Source organism: Glossina fuscipes, unplaced genomic scaffold (assembly GCF_014805625.2).
Source record: "Glossina fuscipes isolate IAEA_lab_2018 unplaced genomic scaffold, Yale_Gfus_2 0, whole genome shotgun sequence".
Lineage (NCBI taxonomy): Eukaryota > Metazoa > Arthropoda > Insecta > Diptera > Glossinidae > Glossina > Glossina fuscipes.
In genome coordinates this window covers 21,957,305-21,974,648 of record NW_023998414.1, presented here as the reverse complement: position 1 = coordinate 21,974,648, position 17,344 = coordinate 21,957,305, and the positions used below count along the sequence as shown (strand labels likewise).

At 33.4% G+C, this 17,344-nt stretch overlaps 2 protein-coding genes across 5 annotated transcripts in view; one reads left to right on the top strand and one right to left on the bottom strand.

Moving 5' to 3' along the window:
• The window catches only part of LOC119633466 (cytosolic carboxypeptidase Nna1), a 69,817-nt gene extending 53,078 nt beyond the window's left edge, over positions 1 to 16,739 (bottom strand). For all 4 annotated transcript variants that reach the window (XM_038027047.1, XM_038027055.1, XM_038027063.1 and 1 more), the window contains exon 1: positions 16,631 to 16,739. In XM_038027047.1, coding sequence (XP_037882975.1) covers positions 16,631 to 16,724 — 94 coding nt within the window. In that variant the 5' untranslated portion in view covers positions 16,725 to 16,739. The remainder of the gene's footprint in view (positions 1 to 16,630) is intronic.
• LOC119633489 (glutamine-dependent NAD(+) synthetase) overlaps positions 1 to 17,344 on the top strand; it is a 104,651-nt gene that overhangs the window by 64,265 nt on the left and 23,042 nt on the right. Inside the window, exon 2 of the mRNA XM_038027083.1 lies at positions 16,553 to 16,593. The gene's annotated coding sequence lies outside the window, so the exon portion shown is untranslated. The remainder of the gene's footprint in view (positions 1 to 16,552; positions 16,594 to 17,344) is intronic.

Sequence of the window (17,344 nt, the reverse complement as noted above, 5' to 3'; positions counted from 1 at the left end):
AGGCTTGTGGCCATTATAGGCGTGTTTTTTGATTTGTTTGGAAGATTTTCTTATTCTTTTGCGAATTTGTAGGCGATATCATCTTTTTCGCGGACGGGAGAAGTTGACAGACGGACATACTTACGTGTATTCCGAATTTTAAGCTGACCAAGAATTTATACACTTTTCAATAAAGTACCAACTTTTGATACAATAGCAGCATTGGGGACAGGTTCTACAGCATTCCTCATGAAATCTGTTGTAGTTTATAAGTAATGAAAAACAGAGGTGTTCTCAGTTTATGTAATAGTGTAGGCGTGTCCTTCGACCAAACTACGTGGAAGAACTTGCAGTGTTGCTGCGAAGTTTGCAGTCGATACCTTCTTTGCCTTGTGGAGGCTTCTTAGTTTCCCTTCTGGCCATTGCAAACGTTTTGACAAAAGGAATATCTATATACGACTCATCCTTTGGTGATGGGTGGTATAAAAATGGCTTTTCAAAAGAACCTGCTATGTGGATGGTGCGTTTACCATAATAAGCTTAGACTTACTTTTTGTGAGAATCCTGCGGAATTATGCGGCAAGAATCGGAGAAACAGAATAATTTCGCAGTGTAAATTTATATTTGAAATTCTAGAAATAGAATTTTGCTTTTCACCTTCATTTCAGACGGCGCAAAATCTTACTATTATTTGGTATTTTGACTCAAAGCATATCATTGGGAAAAATTCCACGAACTTTTGCAATCATGAAGTAATAAAAATTCCAACTTGTTGTGTGTACTAATTTGCATTGCGGATTTGAGAAGCAAATGCCGCATCAATGCAATACGACATATACGGTATTTTGCTGCGGCATCAACAAGTGTCAAGCGCGCATATAAGCAATGAATTGAAAAGGACTTTCTTCCTTTAGTATTGTTTAGCTAAATAAACTGCGTTCGCGAATAACTTACTTTTTGTTTTGCTCGTATCGTAACTGGAAATAAAAAATGGATTTAGTTTGAAAATCCCAATCGCAAAAGATTATCAGTAGAGCATTATTTATCGTATCGCTTTGCCTGGAAGACGATGCTGTATTTTCCATGCGATCTAAAGAGAATGAACTGTAAGTGCACGGAAATGTTAACAGCTTAGATGAGAGCAATATGTCTCGATGACAGGTTCTCGGTTAAAGGGAGAGATTCAGAGTTTCCTAAAAAGGTGGGGAAAAGTGCGTAAAAAATTCCGCACTTCATGCTTGTAACAATGATTATATGAAATGGACTTTAAAAAATTGTCTCACAATCGTTTCCCATATGCATTTTTAAAGAAATATTAAGAGCAGCAAATTGTTCTTCGTAATATGTTAGACGAAGACAAGTTGTAAAAGTCATCCGTTTTACACGCTCCCGCGTGCCTAGGCCAATATATGTAAAGTAAATTAAATTTTATTAAATGCGGAAACACAAGAGCGGACGAAGAAACTAAATTCATAGGCAAAAATGATTCCCAATCAAAAGGTATAATAAAAGATGAGGCCATCATCTCACAAGTCAATCCATGCCTTCTCAAACATTTCCCCCTTCCTTACTATAATTGAAGTGAAGGCATATTAGGTTACACTTGGTTGGGGGCGAAACTTTGATACTCACACATTCACGCCTAAGACAAGCTAATAAATCTGAGATAATTTAGACGATCAAGATCGTGTTTATATAATCGTTTTGTGCTTCTAGCAAAGATTTTTTATCCGGTTTTAAATCCTATATAGGCTATAAGGTATGTTCTTTAATTTGTTGCGGGCGAGTTCGTAGGTTGATTGCGCTTTTTTTTGTTTTCTTCTATTTTCTTTTATCAAAACTCAACGCAATACTTGCCAGGGATTTTATTAAGTACCAGTGTTATACCTTTGATCGCAATCTACTGAAGCTTTCACTTTGAAGTTTGGCCACAGAGCACATACCAATACGCGTTCTAATACTTTCTTGATAGGTATCAAAAAAAAAGAAAAAAAAAAAAAAAAAAAAAAAAAATTACAAATAAAATTTAAAAAATAATAATAAAATTTCTCATATGCTTAGGCATACGAGTTTCTCCCCAAAAGAGTGCAAAGCGTTAGTCGTATCTCATTAGTAGAATACCACGTGTCCTTAATATACAATACTTTAAAAATATCGTGTGCCATACATAAATACTTCGTCTTCTTATTTATATAATTAGCTTCTTGTAAACAAGTTCTCGGCCGAATCTCTTTTCCATTTTTAAAGGTTTTTAAAGTAAACTTGATGAAAGTGATCAAAAAAAAAAAAGAAAAGAAAACGAAGTCACAATTGCGATTTCAAAAGATTGATGTTCGCTAGTGAGACTTGCGATCTGGGCTAAAACGGTTACTGTTCACTGTGATCAAAAGTCTACAATAATGCTGACGGAGACGCCAGTTTTACTTGGCTGATTGAAGTTACTTTTTAAGCGTAAACTTTAATAAAGAGGAGAACACAATTCAGCAGATTTCGAGGGCAATAATATAGTGATATCACAATTGCGACCTCATCCAGTAGACTAAGAGCGGAGAGTGTGGCGCACAATCAGTACTGCATGTAAACTGAAAACGCCTGTAGACAATGAAATTTCAGTCACTTAATAGTGTGGATAGAGCAAGCGAATATACCTTTGGACCAATTAGAATCATTTTGACGGCAATACGATAAACCTTTGTATCAAAGTCTGCACAGGAGATTGTTAAAGCTTTCACCCTTTTATGATAGGAATTATGAGTGGATTACAGAAAGATTTCAAATTTGCGTTATTGGCCGCATACTAAGAACACTTGAATCATGAATTGTATCATTCCACATTCTACATTCTTCGCGACCAAAGATTTGATCAAAAGTTTGCTTAGGGTTTACAGATGCGATGTAGAATAATCTAAAATATCGTTTACGCTTCAAAGTTTCGTTTTACAGACGGTTAATCAATTTAAAGCAAGACATTTATTGATTCAAATATTCATTTCTCGATTTTGAAAACTCGCTCGACGTTTTTTATTATCTATTGTTGAACTATTTGGGGACAAATCAAACTTATTCTAAGCAAAACCTGTAATTATCTCAAATCTCGTACTATATGCTGACAATATTAAATGAATGGATGGATAAGACATTTTCATATCGAACTACAATATCATCCTAGTCCAGAACAACTCAAGCTTTATTAAGATGGGGTTACAACAACTTGTACAATTTCTCGTTGTTACAAAGCAAATAACAAAACTAATGTACTATCGTTTAATAAGAAATCTACAACAAAGTTTCGCAGAATTTGTGCATGCTCTAAGCATCTACTGGTGCTTAAGCTTTACCGTCACATATTTATAGACAGATGCATTAAATTGATTTAAAATAACAAATAACAAATGTGTAATGGTTCGGGCGTAGATGATGGATGGATGCGGAACAAAAGAAAGGAGAGATTTGCCTTAAGGCGCGTACAATATGTTCGTTTAATGTAACATCAATTTTATTTATTATTAATATATATATTATGTATTTATAAAATTAATTTTTAATAATAAACTTGTCAACTTTTATTTAAACTTATTTTCGAATTTTCATCTTTGTTTACCTTTTTGTTTGTCTTTCATTGATAGTGGCAATGAAAAAAACAAAAAAAAAAAAAAAAAAATCTAATTTCTAATTAATTTCGATTTTTTTGTTTTCATGTAATTTCTCTTTTTAATTAATTCTCACCGTACTTAAAAATCTTCACTATTTTATTTTACAATATTATTTATTTTCTTTCAAGTAAAAAATATTTAGTTTTATATAAAGAAATTCACTTTTTCTCTTATGTGTACTTCTTTTTCGCCGAGTATTTCTTTAGAAATTTGATTAAAATTATTTTTCTTATTAAAAAAAAAAAAAAAAAAAAAAAAAAAAAACACGCAATTATTACTATTACTATTATTATTATTATTATTTATATATATATATATATATATACATATATTTTATTTTATTTTTTTACGTTAAAAACATTCCGTTGCATAAAAACTTGTAAACTGTTCAGGCAATCTGATATCCGATCTTTTTTTTTGTTTTTTTTTGTTTTATGCGACGACTTGACTGTTGCTCGTTTTGTTGATAACTGAAGAAATCAGCGCGAAAATATTCCTATATTTTTCTTCTATAACTAATTTGATTGGTTTTGGTTTTTCTATCTACGCTTTCAAATTTATTTTGCTTTTTGTTCGTTTTTCATGTTATTGTTATTATTGTTATTGTTATTATTATTGTGGTAGTATAGTTGGGTTAATGGTAGTGGTATGTGTAAACTGTATGCCGTGTGGCCACAATTGTCCGTTTATTAAATGCAATAATATATTACATATGAAAGCTTTTCTTCTCTCGCTTGTCTCAAATATATATATATATATATATATTTTTTTTTGTTTTTTGTTTTTTTTTTTTTTTATTGTAAATTTATTTATTCCTTACGTTCTTTCATCCGCCATCATCATCAACTTGTGCGAAGCCATACGTAGGCCACGAAAAAAAAACAAAAACAAAAACAACAATAAAAAAAAAAGGTGAAAGCTTTCAGCAGGTGTTTTTTAGAAGCTTTTTGTTTGAGAATATTTCAACAAATGCATATACAATATGAAAACCTCTCCTATCTTATCTCTCGGCTTTACAATGCGCCTTTCTCTTCAACGGTTTGGCGTATGCGCATTTAGTCCTTTCCTGATTTTTGTGTTTCTTCCCATATTTCTGTGTATTCAACACAAACAGCTGGTCCATTCGTCGCTTATGGCCATTCGTCTGCGTCAGTTAGCTATTGCGTGTGGTGGGCCGTTAATAAATGCTTCGTTTCCTCTTTTTTTCTTTTTTTTTTTTTACTTTTTCTTTCACTTCTCGTAGTTTTCGCTTTTTGCAGTTAACAATAAGATTTTAATAGCAAAATTATTGCACTTTTTTTTTTTAATATTACATTTTTTATTTATCGTTTTTTTATCTTATTATTGTTAATCATCTAAGTACGCAAGCTGCGTAAATGAGCTATTTATTGTTCGAAAAACGCGACCTATTGGAATATTATGACCGTAACACAGTAGCGACATATCATTTAAAAGGCATTATTCATACAATCCTGTAACGTGTTCTTCTTTAATTACGTTCTACCCATAATTGCGGAATTTACATACATAATATATGTAATCATGATCAATGCAATGTCCGTCTCTTTGTCTTTGTTTGTTAATCGCTATTGTTGCTATCGAAAAACCATCGACCATATAAAGCCGTAATAGGCCTATCACCTAACTATATAGATAGATTTCATGCAAAAAGAAACTGTAACATGTAAGTGAGTATACAAGTCAACTAGACGATTGCTAATGTAATCATCATCTTGCTCTATAAACGCAGTAATTATCAATTACTCACAGCAACAAAATATACATTATGTATATACATTGGCGATAGTACGATAAATCCTGAAAGATCGTTCAGGTTACGAGTTATGAGAAAACGTGATATTAATATGAAAGGGTTTCCCCAATCGATCTAGAGAACTGCAGCCGTTCCATTGAATGCCTTGAGGATCGAGTGTGAAAATGATCTTGTTGAGGTAGATAAGCAACACGAATTTAGGATAATCGGGAAAGGGGAAAGAAACCATAAACGAACGAAGGAGTAGATTTTGAGTAGATTACGCGAACAAATGGCACAATTCTAAACGAACCATCGAAAAATCTGAAATTCACCTGCCGAATGGCAATTTGCTGACTAACAGTAGTCAATAATCGAGCCTATCGAAATTACATTCAAAAAAGATTTCGACTACTGTGTCCCGGTATGAAAGATGATCTCAACTTGCTTGTAAAATCCATTAAATCAGATATTTACTCGTATACATTATATCAATTTTACTGGTATTGAGTATATCACGATTTCGGGTAGCGAAAATTCTATAAGGTCAAATTTTTTTAAAATCATTTTTTTACAGCTCATGCAGCATATGTTGCTTGCTTTGCAAAAAAGAAATCTTTATTCGAGGCAGTTTGGCATTTGGCATTCTTTGACTCGACTATTACCTGCTCAGAAGTTTGAGGAATGAAACGTTAAAAAAGACGCTTATAATAGGCAACGTAACTAATGCAACTAATAAACAAAGTTTAATAATTAATACTAAGTCCCACTGTTTGGCTGTTTGGAGACGTGGCTGGATGTTTGGAGACCTTGAAGATGCAATTGAGAAATGTAATCTTAAGCAGGAGAAGCTATCATCAGATTTTGTATAAAATAAAACCGTTTAGTCCCTAAACGAATACACACACAAACACACGCTTCATCATGTCATTTATAATAATAGTTTGAACGAAAGCCGAAAAGATCCTGCCAAATGTATATGTAACAATGTATTCGTATCTCGGACATTTGTTCGCATGTATGCTTGTGGCATAATCTACAATTTCATATATAATATAATATGATGTATCATATATAATATGAAAGAATTACACCTAATTCTCTTTTTACACGAATTTTATTTACACAAAATTTAGTTGCACCCGAGTTAAAAAGAAAAAATTCTCTCTTTACACGAATTGATTTGCGATTGATTCTATTAATAAATATAGTATATTTATCATTATTATTTTATTTTCTTATTATATTATTTTATATATATATATATATATTATTTTCTTTTATTTTCTTTTGAATTCTTTTTAATATTATTTACAGTACTTTTTTTCAATAGCTATTTTAATTCTAGAAGCAATCGGCCTACCTAATACTTTTTTTTACACGAATTTTTTGGGAACGCATTTGTCGTGCAAAGAGAGAATGATGTGTATTATAACTTTAGAGAACTTTATTTCAATAAAAACTAAATATGTTAAATACTATGCATCTGTCATAGTCGATCAGCGTTCTCATATCCTGCATATACCTTATGTTATAATCATGCAATGTAGTATTTACACTTACATTGTGTATATCAAACTTATAATAGCGAGAGCATATATTAAGTTTCAAGCTTTGGTATTTTATATATAAATTGATTTTTGTAAAGATGTGAAAAAAGTTGTGACAAATTCATTATTCCCAGTCATGACATGGCGTTGAAGAAATGAGTAGTCTTGCAAGGATATCCAAAAATTTGTCTCATTTCTCGCGTTCCTGATAAACAAGAAAATGTTTCTCAGACAGGCTATGGGCAATACAAGTAATATAATGTTTGGAATGTACGGCAAGTGGCGTAGGACATTTCATTTGAGTGCGTAGAAATAATTTTGACCGTGTAGCGCTACAATATGTGATTTAGCATTGTTGCACTCGAAAACCACTTGACCTTGTTTGTTCGTATTTCGGCCTGTTCTTTTGCAATAATCCGTCCAAAGGCATCGATTGTAGTCGATAGGGTTTTTACAATAAGAGAGTGACACTTGATCTCGCCAAGTACAGACGATTAGTGTTGAACCATAAACCTTTCTTTTTTTTTTAATTTGATCAATCACTCAGCGAAAGTCGCGTGCATGGTGACGATCAAAAAGAAGTGAGGAAAGAGAAAGACATAGGGAAATGGTTGGCGTGGATATGCGGGCGCTTGCCTAATCGCTAAGTGTTATGCCTTCGCCGTCTGAACACCCACTATTGCTACGATCAAATATGCTCTACTGCTCTGAAATTTGAGCCCACGAACAATGTGTTGATAGCCGCGATTCTTATCTTCTCGGTTATTCATGCTACTCATATGGCCTTTTCGGCGATGCTGATGCATTGCCTGACGTGGCTTACGATTTCTTACGCCTTGCTAGTTACGAGAGTTCGGTGCAAAAGAAACTTTTTGGTTTTTGACTTTGAAGTAGTTGTTCTGAAAGTGAAAAATCTGCTTTCCGCGTTCCTTGGCTTCAATTCGTATCGCGTCCAAATTTCTTGCTGCTTAGACCTGTTTGAAGTTGCGGCTGGACATTCTTGTTTCGTTTAATTCCAATTTTTTTATGATGCATGCAATCCGGCATCTACCGTTTACAGTGCGTTTCTTATCTATCTGGAGCCGGCCGCTCCAGATAGATAAGGTATTTAAACGTAGAATTGATGGAGTATGAGCTTCTATGTATAAGCCTGTATGTATGTATGTTGTCGACATGTTTGTTTCAACTTTAATAAAATGAAATCTGTTAAAAACTTAAAGCTGACGATGGTGTTTTAACTAGAAGGTCTTTAAGACCATAGTCTGATTCGATTTGATTTTAGTAATGTGTCATCCGTTGTAAATGCTTTATAAGCAATATACGTACATATATAATATAAATATCTGCAATTTTCTTGGAAATGACTTGGAAATGAGCAAGCAAAACAGGCAATAGGTTATTATTTATTGGCACGTTAGTAGTCAACATTTTTTTTATTTGTATTTTTCAAAAATAAAATTTTATTTTGATAAGTGGCGAGACAAGGCAGCCTGCCAAGCATTGTTTCTGCCAGTCATTGCACATCAATGCTTACAACAGTTCTTATTGTTAAAGTTGCATTGTAATCGTAGAGAGAAAGGCATTGTAGAATCGTAATTTTGTTCTTAGTTTGTGCCATGAGTTAGTCTACTTTTTACCAGTGTATAGTATTGGGAGAAAGAACAAAGCGAATAACGATTTTTATCCATCCAGCTGTGGATAATAAAATGTTTAAAATATAGCCTGGAAGCAGATATATCTTTTTCGTCTTTTTATATAAGCGACGCTCACCTATTAACTCTGATAACGCTGCATAAATTCGTAGCGTAACGGAAGCTTCTTCGTCATTCTAAGCCTTTGTAAATCCTTCAGTGAACAATCAATTAAGTGCAGCCTTGGCTTGATCGAGGTTAATAAAAATTTGATCAGAAACAATACCGCGCTATATAAGAAAATTTCGCAAAAGGCTTTGAACCCATTTTCGTTGATGATAATATTGTCTAAATACTAGGTCATGCTTGCGAGATGTGCTTTTCCTTTCTCGCAAAGAGCATACATGTTCAGAATTTAATGGATATTCATCATGTACGTCGCGAAGCGCGGCTGGTGCATTCGAACCATTCCGTCATGCCACCGTGCATGTGTTTCTTAGAAATTTGTATAAAAAAAAAAAAGAAAATGGTAACTTTTATTCCGTACGAGCGAGATAAAGTGCGACTCGATGAAAGATATTTAAAATGATTTCGTCAAGAAGTTTAGAAACGAATGCAGCAGATATCGGGCTTGAAACTTCTTGAATATCTTCTATCGAAAAGCATGTTACGAAAAGGTTTTCTCCTGAATTAACACGTACGTCTTTAACGTTTTCCATACACATACACATACACGTTACATACGTTTAGATTTGATTACCCAAGCAATGATTATGAACATTATAAGCAGTAGTAGTGGTGTTAGTAGTGATACGAGTGGTTTTATTCATATATTACATACGTGTTAAACATCAGAATATTTCTTTTGTGTGTGTATGTGTGAACTTAAATATTTTTCTAATTACACCTGTATACACAGTGTACGTAAATGTGTACTACATTTTTGTGCGTGTGTTTGTTTGTTGCAGACAAAAACATTGACCTTGTATTTTCGCACAATTTGCGCTGCCAGTTTGTTATTGTTATTGTTTTTTTTTTTGCTTCTTGTTCTCATATATGCAAAGCATTGTTTTTATTTTACGGATTCAAAAGGAAAACAATAATAGAGAGATTTTTCTGTTATGCCTTTTTTCCACTCTCGCGAGAATTTTTTATGCGTCTAATAAAAGCTTTCGGTTTTCGTTGCTTCGTATTTTTTCTGCCTTTATTTATTTATTTATTTTTTTTTTTTTTCTTACTTCTTTCTCTAAAGAGATTAATGTGATTATATTTTCTTATTTTTCTTTATATTACTTTGGAGGGAAACGAAACAAGAAAAAATTTTCTTTTTTCCTTTTCACTAAATGAAAATAATTGCTTGTTGATGTATCTGTGTATGTGTCTGTGTGTCTGTGTGTCTGTGTGTGTGTGTGTGTGTGTGTGTGTGTGTGTGTGCAATTGTACGATGGAATATTATGAGTATGATGGAATCTCGCTTGAATGTTCTTGTTTTTGTGAATAAATTTTAATTTTCCTTTTTACAATAACAAATAAATTTTGTTTATTATTTGTAAATAATGGGAACAATAAATTTCAAATTATCTTCGTTGAATACCCCATTAAGAAACTTTGTACATTTTCTTAAAACGAGACAAAGAAGACAAACATGAAAATTCGCTTGCTTTACCTGCCGCGCTCATATAAATCTATAGTCGGTGAAAAGACGCCGCGTTTCTTTTTTTTCCGTTTCCCCAACAGATTTTTTATAGATTTTTTGGATTCGATTGTAACAAACAGGTCATTAGAATATCAATATTTCGGTACCAGTAGGACAATCGAAAAAAAGCAAAGAGCGCATAGAGAAGCGGTAGCGACAACTTCTCCCACGAATAAACAATCAATCAAATGCCCTTGATTTGTGGCGTATTTTATCCAAAATCTGAAATTTGTGCTCATTCAAAATACTAGAAACTAAGCGATCTCCAAGTACACCAATGCTGTTTCAAATAATATGCCGTCTCTACTAAATAAAAAGGAAAAAAACATAACCACGTGTGCAAATGTTATCTCATGGGCACTACTCAACCGTACCGAGAAACATGGCAAAGACACATTCAGGACGAACAATGTACCGTTATATTGCGAACGTGCTCTCGATGGATATTAGGGTGTTGACTATGCGCGATGGTCAAGGGATTTACTGCATAATCACGTGCTGAACGCAACATTATAGTATAATACCAAACAAGCTTCAAAAACCCCATAAAATATAGAAATTCTCGACCAGTTTCAAATTCGTAATGACGGTAAGCGTGTTCATATGTCCGCATCTGCGCATCTGTGTAAAATTTGGAAAATCAATCGCACCCACTCCATCTTAAAGAGTATGAAAATTCAGTTCTTTTACTTTCTTTGCCTTTTTTAGAATAACGACGAAGGGTGTAAAAGATTCGAATACAACTTACTTACTTGTTTTTACTTGCTTTGCTTGTTTTAATGGTAATAATGCGAAGAATAAATCGCTTACCTCTCTTAATATATGAAAGCAAAGTACAACACCGGGTTTTTTTTTTTTTTTTTTCATATATCAAGTGAAACATATATGCATGCTTATGTATATATATATATATATATTACAAAATTGTTATATTTAATGCAATAAATGTCCGAATTAATTGGTGCAATCAAAGTCAATGACCTTAAAATTGTTGAAAAATGTTTCTTTATAAGTAAAACAGGAGCGCAGTTATTCGTAGTCAACTGAACTGCACGTTTAAGGCGAACATATTATGCATTAAGTTTAAGTGCCAAAAAGAAAAGAAAAGAAACATTTTTTTACTATAGCAGTATAAAAAATTTTAATTAATGGCGCCGAAAACCATCACAGCTTTAACTTTGAAATGTTATAGACGTTTTTGCATCAGACATCGTAGGTAACGCGGTGACAACAGCGTCTGATAGAAAAAAAAAAAAAAATAAATAAATTTAAACGACGAAACATTAAAAGGTTCCCTCACTTGAAGCAAATCGAAAATATATTCCACCGTAAGCGTATTTAATTTCGAATAAAATTTCTCGAAAGAAAAGTAAAGCATGCCTATCCTACCTTTTCATACATGGGTGGATCATCATCTGTTATTTATTTATACATTTATTTATTATTTTGTTTTCTTTTTTCCTTTTCTTTTTTTTTTTTTTTTTTTTTTTTTTTTTTTTTTTGTAACCAATAATATATGTCATAAATTATTTATACTATCATACGAGGGCTGGCTCATGTCATCTTCTGTCATGTCTTTATTAGTAAAAACAGTCTGCTTGCACTTTGCGCACTTATCCCTCAATAATCGCCGCAGTTGATCAGAATGTAATTAAGTTGCTGCATATTTTGTTTGCGAAATTTCATTTCATTTCATTTCGTTTATGAGAAATGTGTAAATGTCGTTGAAAAAGAAATTCAATTGATTTTATGATAAAAAAAAAAAAGAAGAAAGCATTTCTTCCTTATCATCTTCTACTAGCTTTTCTACTTGGGACTAAAATGCGATTCAAAGTGAGAGAAGCAGTGGTGACTTGTAGAAAATGTTCGACGTAATAAAGAACAAGAGAAGCAGACATGACAATTATACGATGATACTGGGGGGGGATTGTTGAAAAAGTCAGGCTTCTTAAATATGAAGAAGAAACTAATTCCCATAATTCGATACGATATTAATGACCTACATATGTCTTCCTTATCAAGTTTGTTATCTTAAACGCAAAGTCATAAATCAAGTTTTCCCTGTGAAGCTCTTCATGTGTGTAAGTGAAAGGTACGCGGAAAACGAAAAGATACAAGAGGCAGTTTCTGTTTTGCCTTCCGGATAGCTAGATGATAAGTAACTGTGGCATTAATAACATTGGGGCGTTGAACAGTGCAATTTTCAATTCATATTTGTGCTAGTGTTGCAAAAGTTAAGAAATAAATTTTGTTCCTTTCAATTTTTTAGTTTATGTCGCAGAGTTTTCAGGTCAACTTTTTCAAAGTACCTCTCCATGTTTATGGGCGCGACAATGGGGACTTTTGAAACTTCTTCCCGTAAGGCATACGTTTACCACATTTTCGCTCAATATTTTTTACGAATTGCTGTTTATAGTCTTTTGCTAATTGCTATGGATTTTGTAAATTGCTGCGATATTAACCATATTGCGCTGGTATTACGTTCTACTTTCGAACATAGTTCCTCTCTCTCGCCAATTAGCAGTATGTGATCAAAAGATAACAAAACTTCCATTTCAATTTCAATTCGTTTCTTCGATAAACTGCCTCCTGCCTGTCATCTTTGCATGCTACTCTTTTCAGATGAAGAGATAAGTTCGTTTATTTTCGCCTAAAGAAGGCGACCTTTAATCCAATCAGCACGACGTGTCCGGAGTAGATTGAATTTCACGAGTACACATACAGCTAAATTAAGCAAAAAGAGTGATTGGGAAACGATGTGAATTGAATATGTGCTGAAAGTCTCGAAGGACTAAGGCAATAGAAAGAAGGCTACAAAAATCAAACGTTCTTTGACGATAATTCTAGTGAATCGCTTCACGCAAACTATTACATATAAGTCGAGAAAAGCCAGACCCCTTAGCCGGTTGTCCTGATCATAATAAGCCAAGTTTCACCTTTCTATCCTTTCTAACCGTGCATCCGTGACTTTTGTAGCAGCATATACATGCGAGCAGGTGAATATACTTACAATCAAGACTCACACGTATTCCCTGCTTTTTACAAGAAAATGCAGTGTACATCGATTTAACGATGCCGATGGTTGGAAAAGCTTTAATTTCTTTATCTGATTACATATATTAAAAATAGATTCAGTATCACGGGCGCGTCACGACACTCTGAACTATCACCTGAGAAACATAAGTATCTCTGATTGGTTGGTTCGCATAGAGTCTGTCAACCGACGAGTGGGACGTTGTCCCCTTATAACTTATGCGAGTGCGAGGCGATTTGCAGAAAGAAGGTAGCGCGAGACTTATAAAAATCTTAACACTGGACGGTTGGGAGCTTGGGCGAATACAATAGATCTTTTAAGTCGCGATACAGTCTGTCCGCACAATACCCAATAGTAATGATAAAAACATATGTACATATCTGTTCGTCTATCACAAACGGAATAATGAACTTATCATATTCCTGCATTCTTTATATGTGGAGAGAAAAATGTTCATTCTTTATAACGTGTTCTAATGCAATTTATAAGTTACGATTAAAGCGATTACGATTAGTTTATATTAGAGTGAAAAGAAATTCATAATAGCGATATCGTTCTTTATTTTCTATCGGAATTAGTTTTGAAAGCGTTTTCGTCCTTAGTCGACGGTAAATTGTCATGTGCTAAACACATTTGTTGTTTGCAAGCAACGTTATTATTATTATTATTAAAAAGCCAAGTAAAAAGTTGTTGCATACCATCATCATACTCTAGTATTGTTACTATAGCAACTTAATAATAATAAAGTATTTTGCTATTATACCCGGAATTCAAAAAATTAACAGCTGAAGGGAGAATTACTATCGATTACGCCCTTCTGAGAAAATTTTTTAAGTAAATAAATTTAATTTACAAAATTTGAAAATGTTTTAATTAATTCCCTTAGCCCTAAATGTTTTAACCGAAGAAAATGCCATCTTGCAGGTTTCTTCGAAATGTGTTTTCAGAAATTGTAAATAAAGGAACAAAGATTTTTCTCGGAAAATATTAAAAAAAAAATCAATTTTTTTATAGAAAATTTTCTAGCCCTTTTTTTCACTAAAAGCTATGGAGTCTAGAAGAAAAAATCTCACGTTTCTTTTTCTAAGAATAATTCTTTGCAAATTCATGGCCTAAAAAAGCTTAGAATTATAATAATTTCATGTGATTTTGCGTTATATAGAATACTTGCACAAACAACAACAACAAATTGCAAGACAAATATATGTCGTTGAATTGCTACAAGTTTAAAAATACTTGATATACTTGAGGTGTCGTTCGTTTAACAACATTTTTCCAGAAAATCCGCACAAATAATAACTAATGCGAAATATTGCATCTCGTAGATGATGGAACTCGTTTATCGGCCGCTTTTTGTATTTTAAGGAGACATACCTCGAAAAGGAGGTAGACTTGAATTCGAAAAATTCAGAGATAATTTTCTGTTCGTATGGTATGGTGACAGTCAGAAAGAAATGAGTAGAAAAAAGAGCAGATAAGGAAAGGACCGGTGTAGCCCGGCGATGGGCGTATGCCTAATCAAGTAAGTTTTATGCCTTTACCGTTTGAGCGCACTCCACCACACAGTTGGGCATCCGGATTCGCGAACACTGATTTATTGATCGCGCGATTCTTACTTACACGCCTGCTCACGCTGATGTAAGCACAGAAAGGACGTTCAGGGAAATTTAATTCATACGCAATATAGTTTTCGTTAAATTTGGTTCCACATTAACACCTGTCCGGCGAAACAAAAGCTCGACGTTTTTCTCATCAGATAGCTTTCGAATCGCGTTACGTGGACAATAGCAAAATTAAAAAGAAAATATCCTGACATCTCTTGAGTTGAAATTAATCGAACTTGATGAATTGCGCGAAAACTTTGTATAAACTATATAATGTTGCATTAGGCAAGGCGATAGCGCTGGCAACGCTTGCGAAAAAAATTCACGGTATCTATCGCTATCGAAACAGTCAGCTTCCAAGTAGTTTTCACGTTGCTAACCACACGATTTGCTTAAGCTTTCTAATGCCAGCTGAAGTGATTATAACACGCAATAGGGAAAGGCGTCGTTGTCATCCCTCCCGAAAATGCTAAACCACACCTATGAGAAAATTATTTAATAACGACACGTTTTTTTAAATCTTTATTTTAAACGTCGACTGACGCCGTCAGACTAAAGCTCTACATATGTCTTCACACAACGGCAGTTCCATTAAAAAACACTCGCCTTTACGAACTTGGCTGACCGTTTACAATAAGGTTATACTTTCCGATTGCTGGGATCACACGAAAGTTTAAAAAGAAAAAATGAAAAGCAAAAAAAGGGAACAGAAGACGATCGGACAAACGTGGCTAAATATTGCACTCACACTATGGGGTGAATCGGCATGTATATGGCGGTATTCCCCTTTTCCTTCGGCACTAGCTACAAAAACGGATAATGACTTACGCGCAATATCTAAAGGATTGGTGAATAACTTTATAAGTAAATAGCAGACCGCAGTAAGAGGCAGAGGGAGCAAAGGGTACACATTTTCGATCTGGAAACTAAGCTTTCATCTGCAAATGAACGTAACTGTCTTCTGGATGGAGATGGAAAAACTCCATGCAAAAAGGGGAAGGTTAAAACTTGCCGTAGGAGAGAGTACATGATAGGTGTATGCTTTTTGAGCGCGACTATCGCAAGGATGTCAATGAGGTTACGCTATTGAAATTTTGGATAATCGATGCCATAAAAAAATATTGTGTGAATTCACCAAAAGCCAATCGAAATTTTGTGTGTTCGCTCAATGCCCCGAAGTAAACAGAACCGATTGACACCGTATAGCGGCTTGGTTTTCTTTTTTAATCTCTCTAGACTCTAAGAGCGAAATGTTTGCCTATTCGTTAAAATATTCTGCCGACTCGAGGCCCAAACAAAATACTTTTGTATAATTATTTTCTCAAAGACACGTTCGTCACGCTTCCTAACCGTGCAAATTCTTAAAAAGAATCCGAAGAAGATTGTTTAGCATAAAATAAATGATTTTTACGAGAGTAATAAGCGAGTGTCATCTCTTTGAAAACTCCAGTACTACCGTATACTTTTTGGACGCTTCTTAAGATTTTTCTATTCTTTAGAAAAGGGAAAGAAGAGCTTGGAAGAAAAATACTCTCGGTCACTACTCTACTCTATAAATAAATAAAATATAATTTACATCTATTCGCATAAATCTTACTTGTTGGTCTCGTTTCATGGCGATAATATTGTAATTTCACGCTTTCTCTTTACAGATAACTTCATAATAAGAAATAGTTAACAATAAAACAGTCAGGTAAGTGGATGAATGAAAAAATCAGAAATTAGTTTACCTCGTTCTTGTATTGCCGCGGGCGTTAGAGAGCATACCGGAAATAATTGAGCCTGCAAAAATTGAACACGACCACCGCCAGCATTCAAGTCCATTTTCTCTTACATTTTAGAACAAGTTTTCATTTTTATTTTAATTTTCATTTCTTTCGTTTTTTCAATCAAAATTCTTACTTAAAATCACTGTGTAATTATTTTCGCCAAGAAAATCCTTAAAAGTTTTCATTTTTATTTTTTCCTTTTTCATTTTTTCTTTTTTATTTTTTTTTTTTTATTTACTTTTTAATTTTTGATCCTTTTTTTTTGCCTCTTGTTATTTCAGACTTTTTCTCACTTTCTTCTATTCTACAATTATGTTTGCATATTGGCTTCTAAGACCTGTTTTGAAAAAAATTTTACACAAAGTATCGTTTGAAGGCAACGAAAGAAATGTAAAAAATAACATCAAGAAAAAAAAGGGAAACCTATTAAAATTGTAAAAAAAAAAAAATTCTTAATATCCGGTTCAACTTTTCAACCGGATTACACATTTTATAATCACTGCACTCGAGAGTTGACAATGAAAGTGACGATATTATAACGATAATGTAGATGACAACCACGACGACGACTGCAGTGTTGTCGATGGCTAGTTTCGAAAAGTTATTTATGTTTTTAAAATAACTTTTTTTTGTTATTTTATGCAAAACACTCTTATATATCGATATACAAGGCAA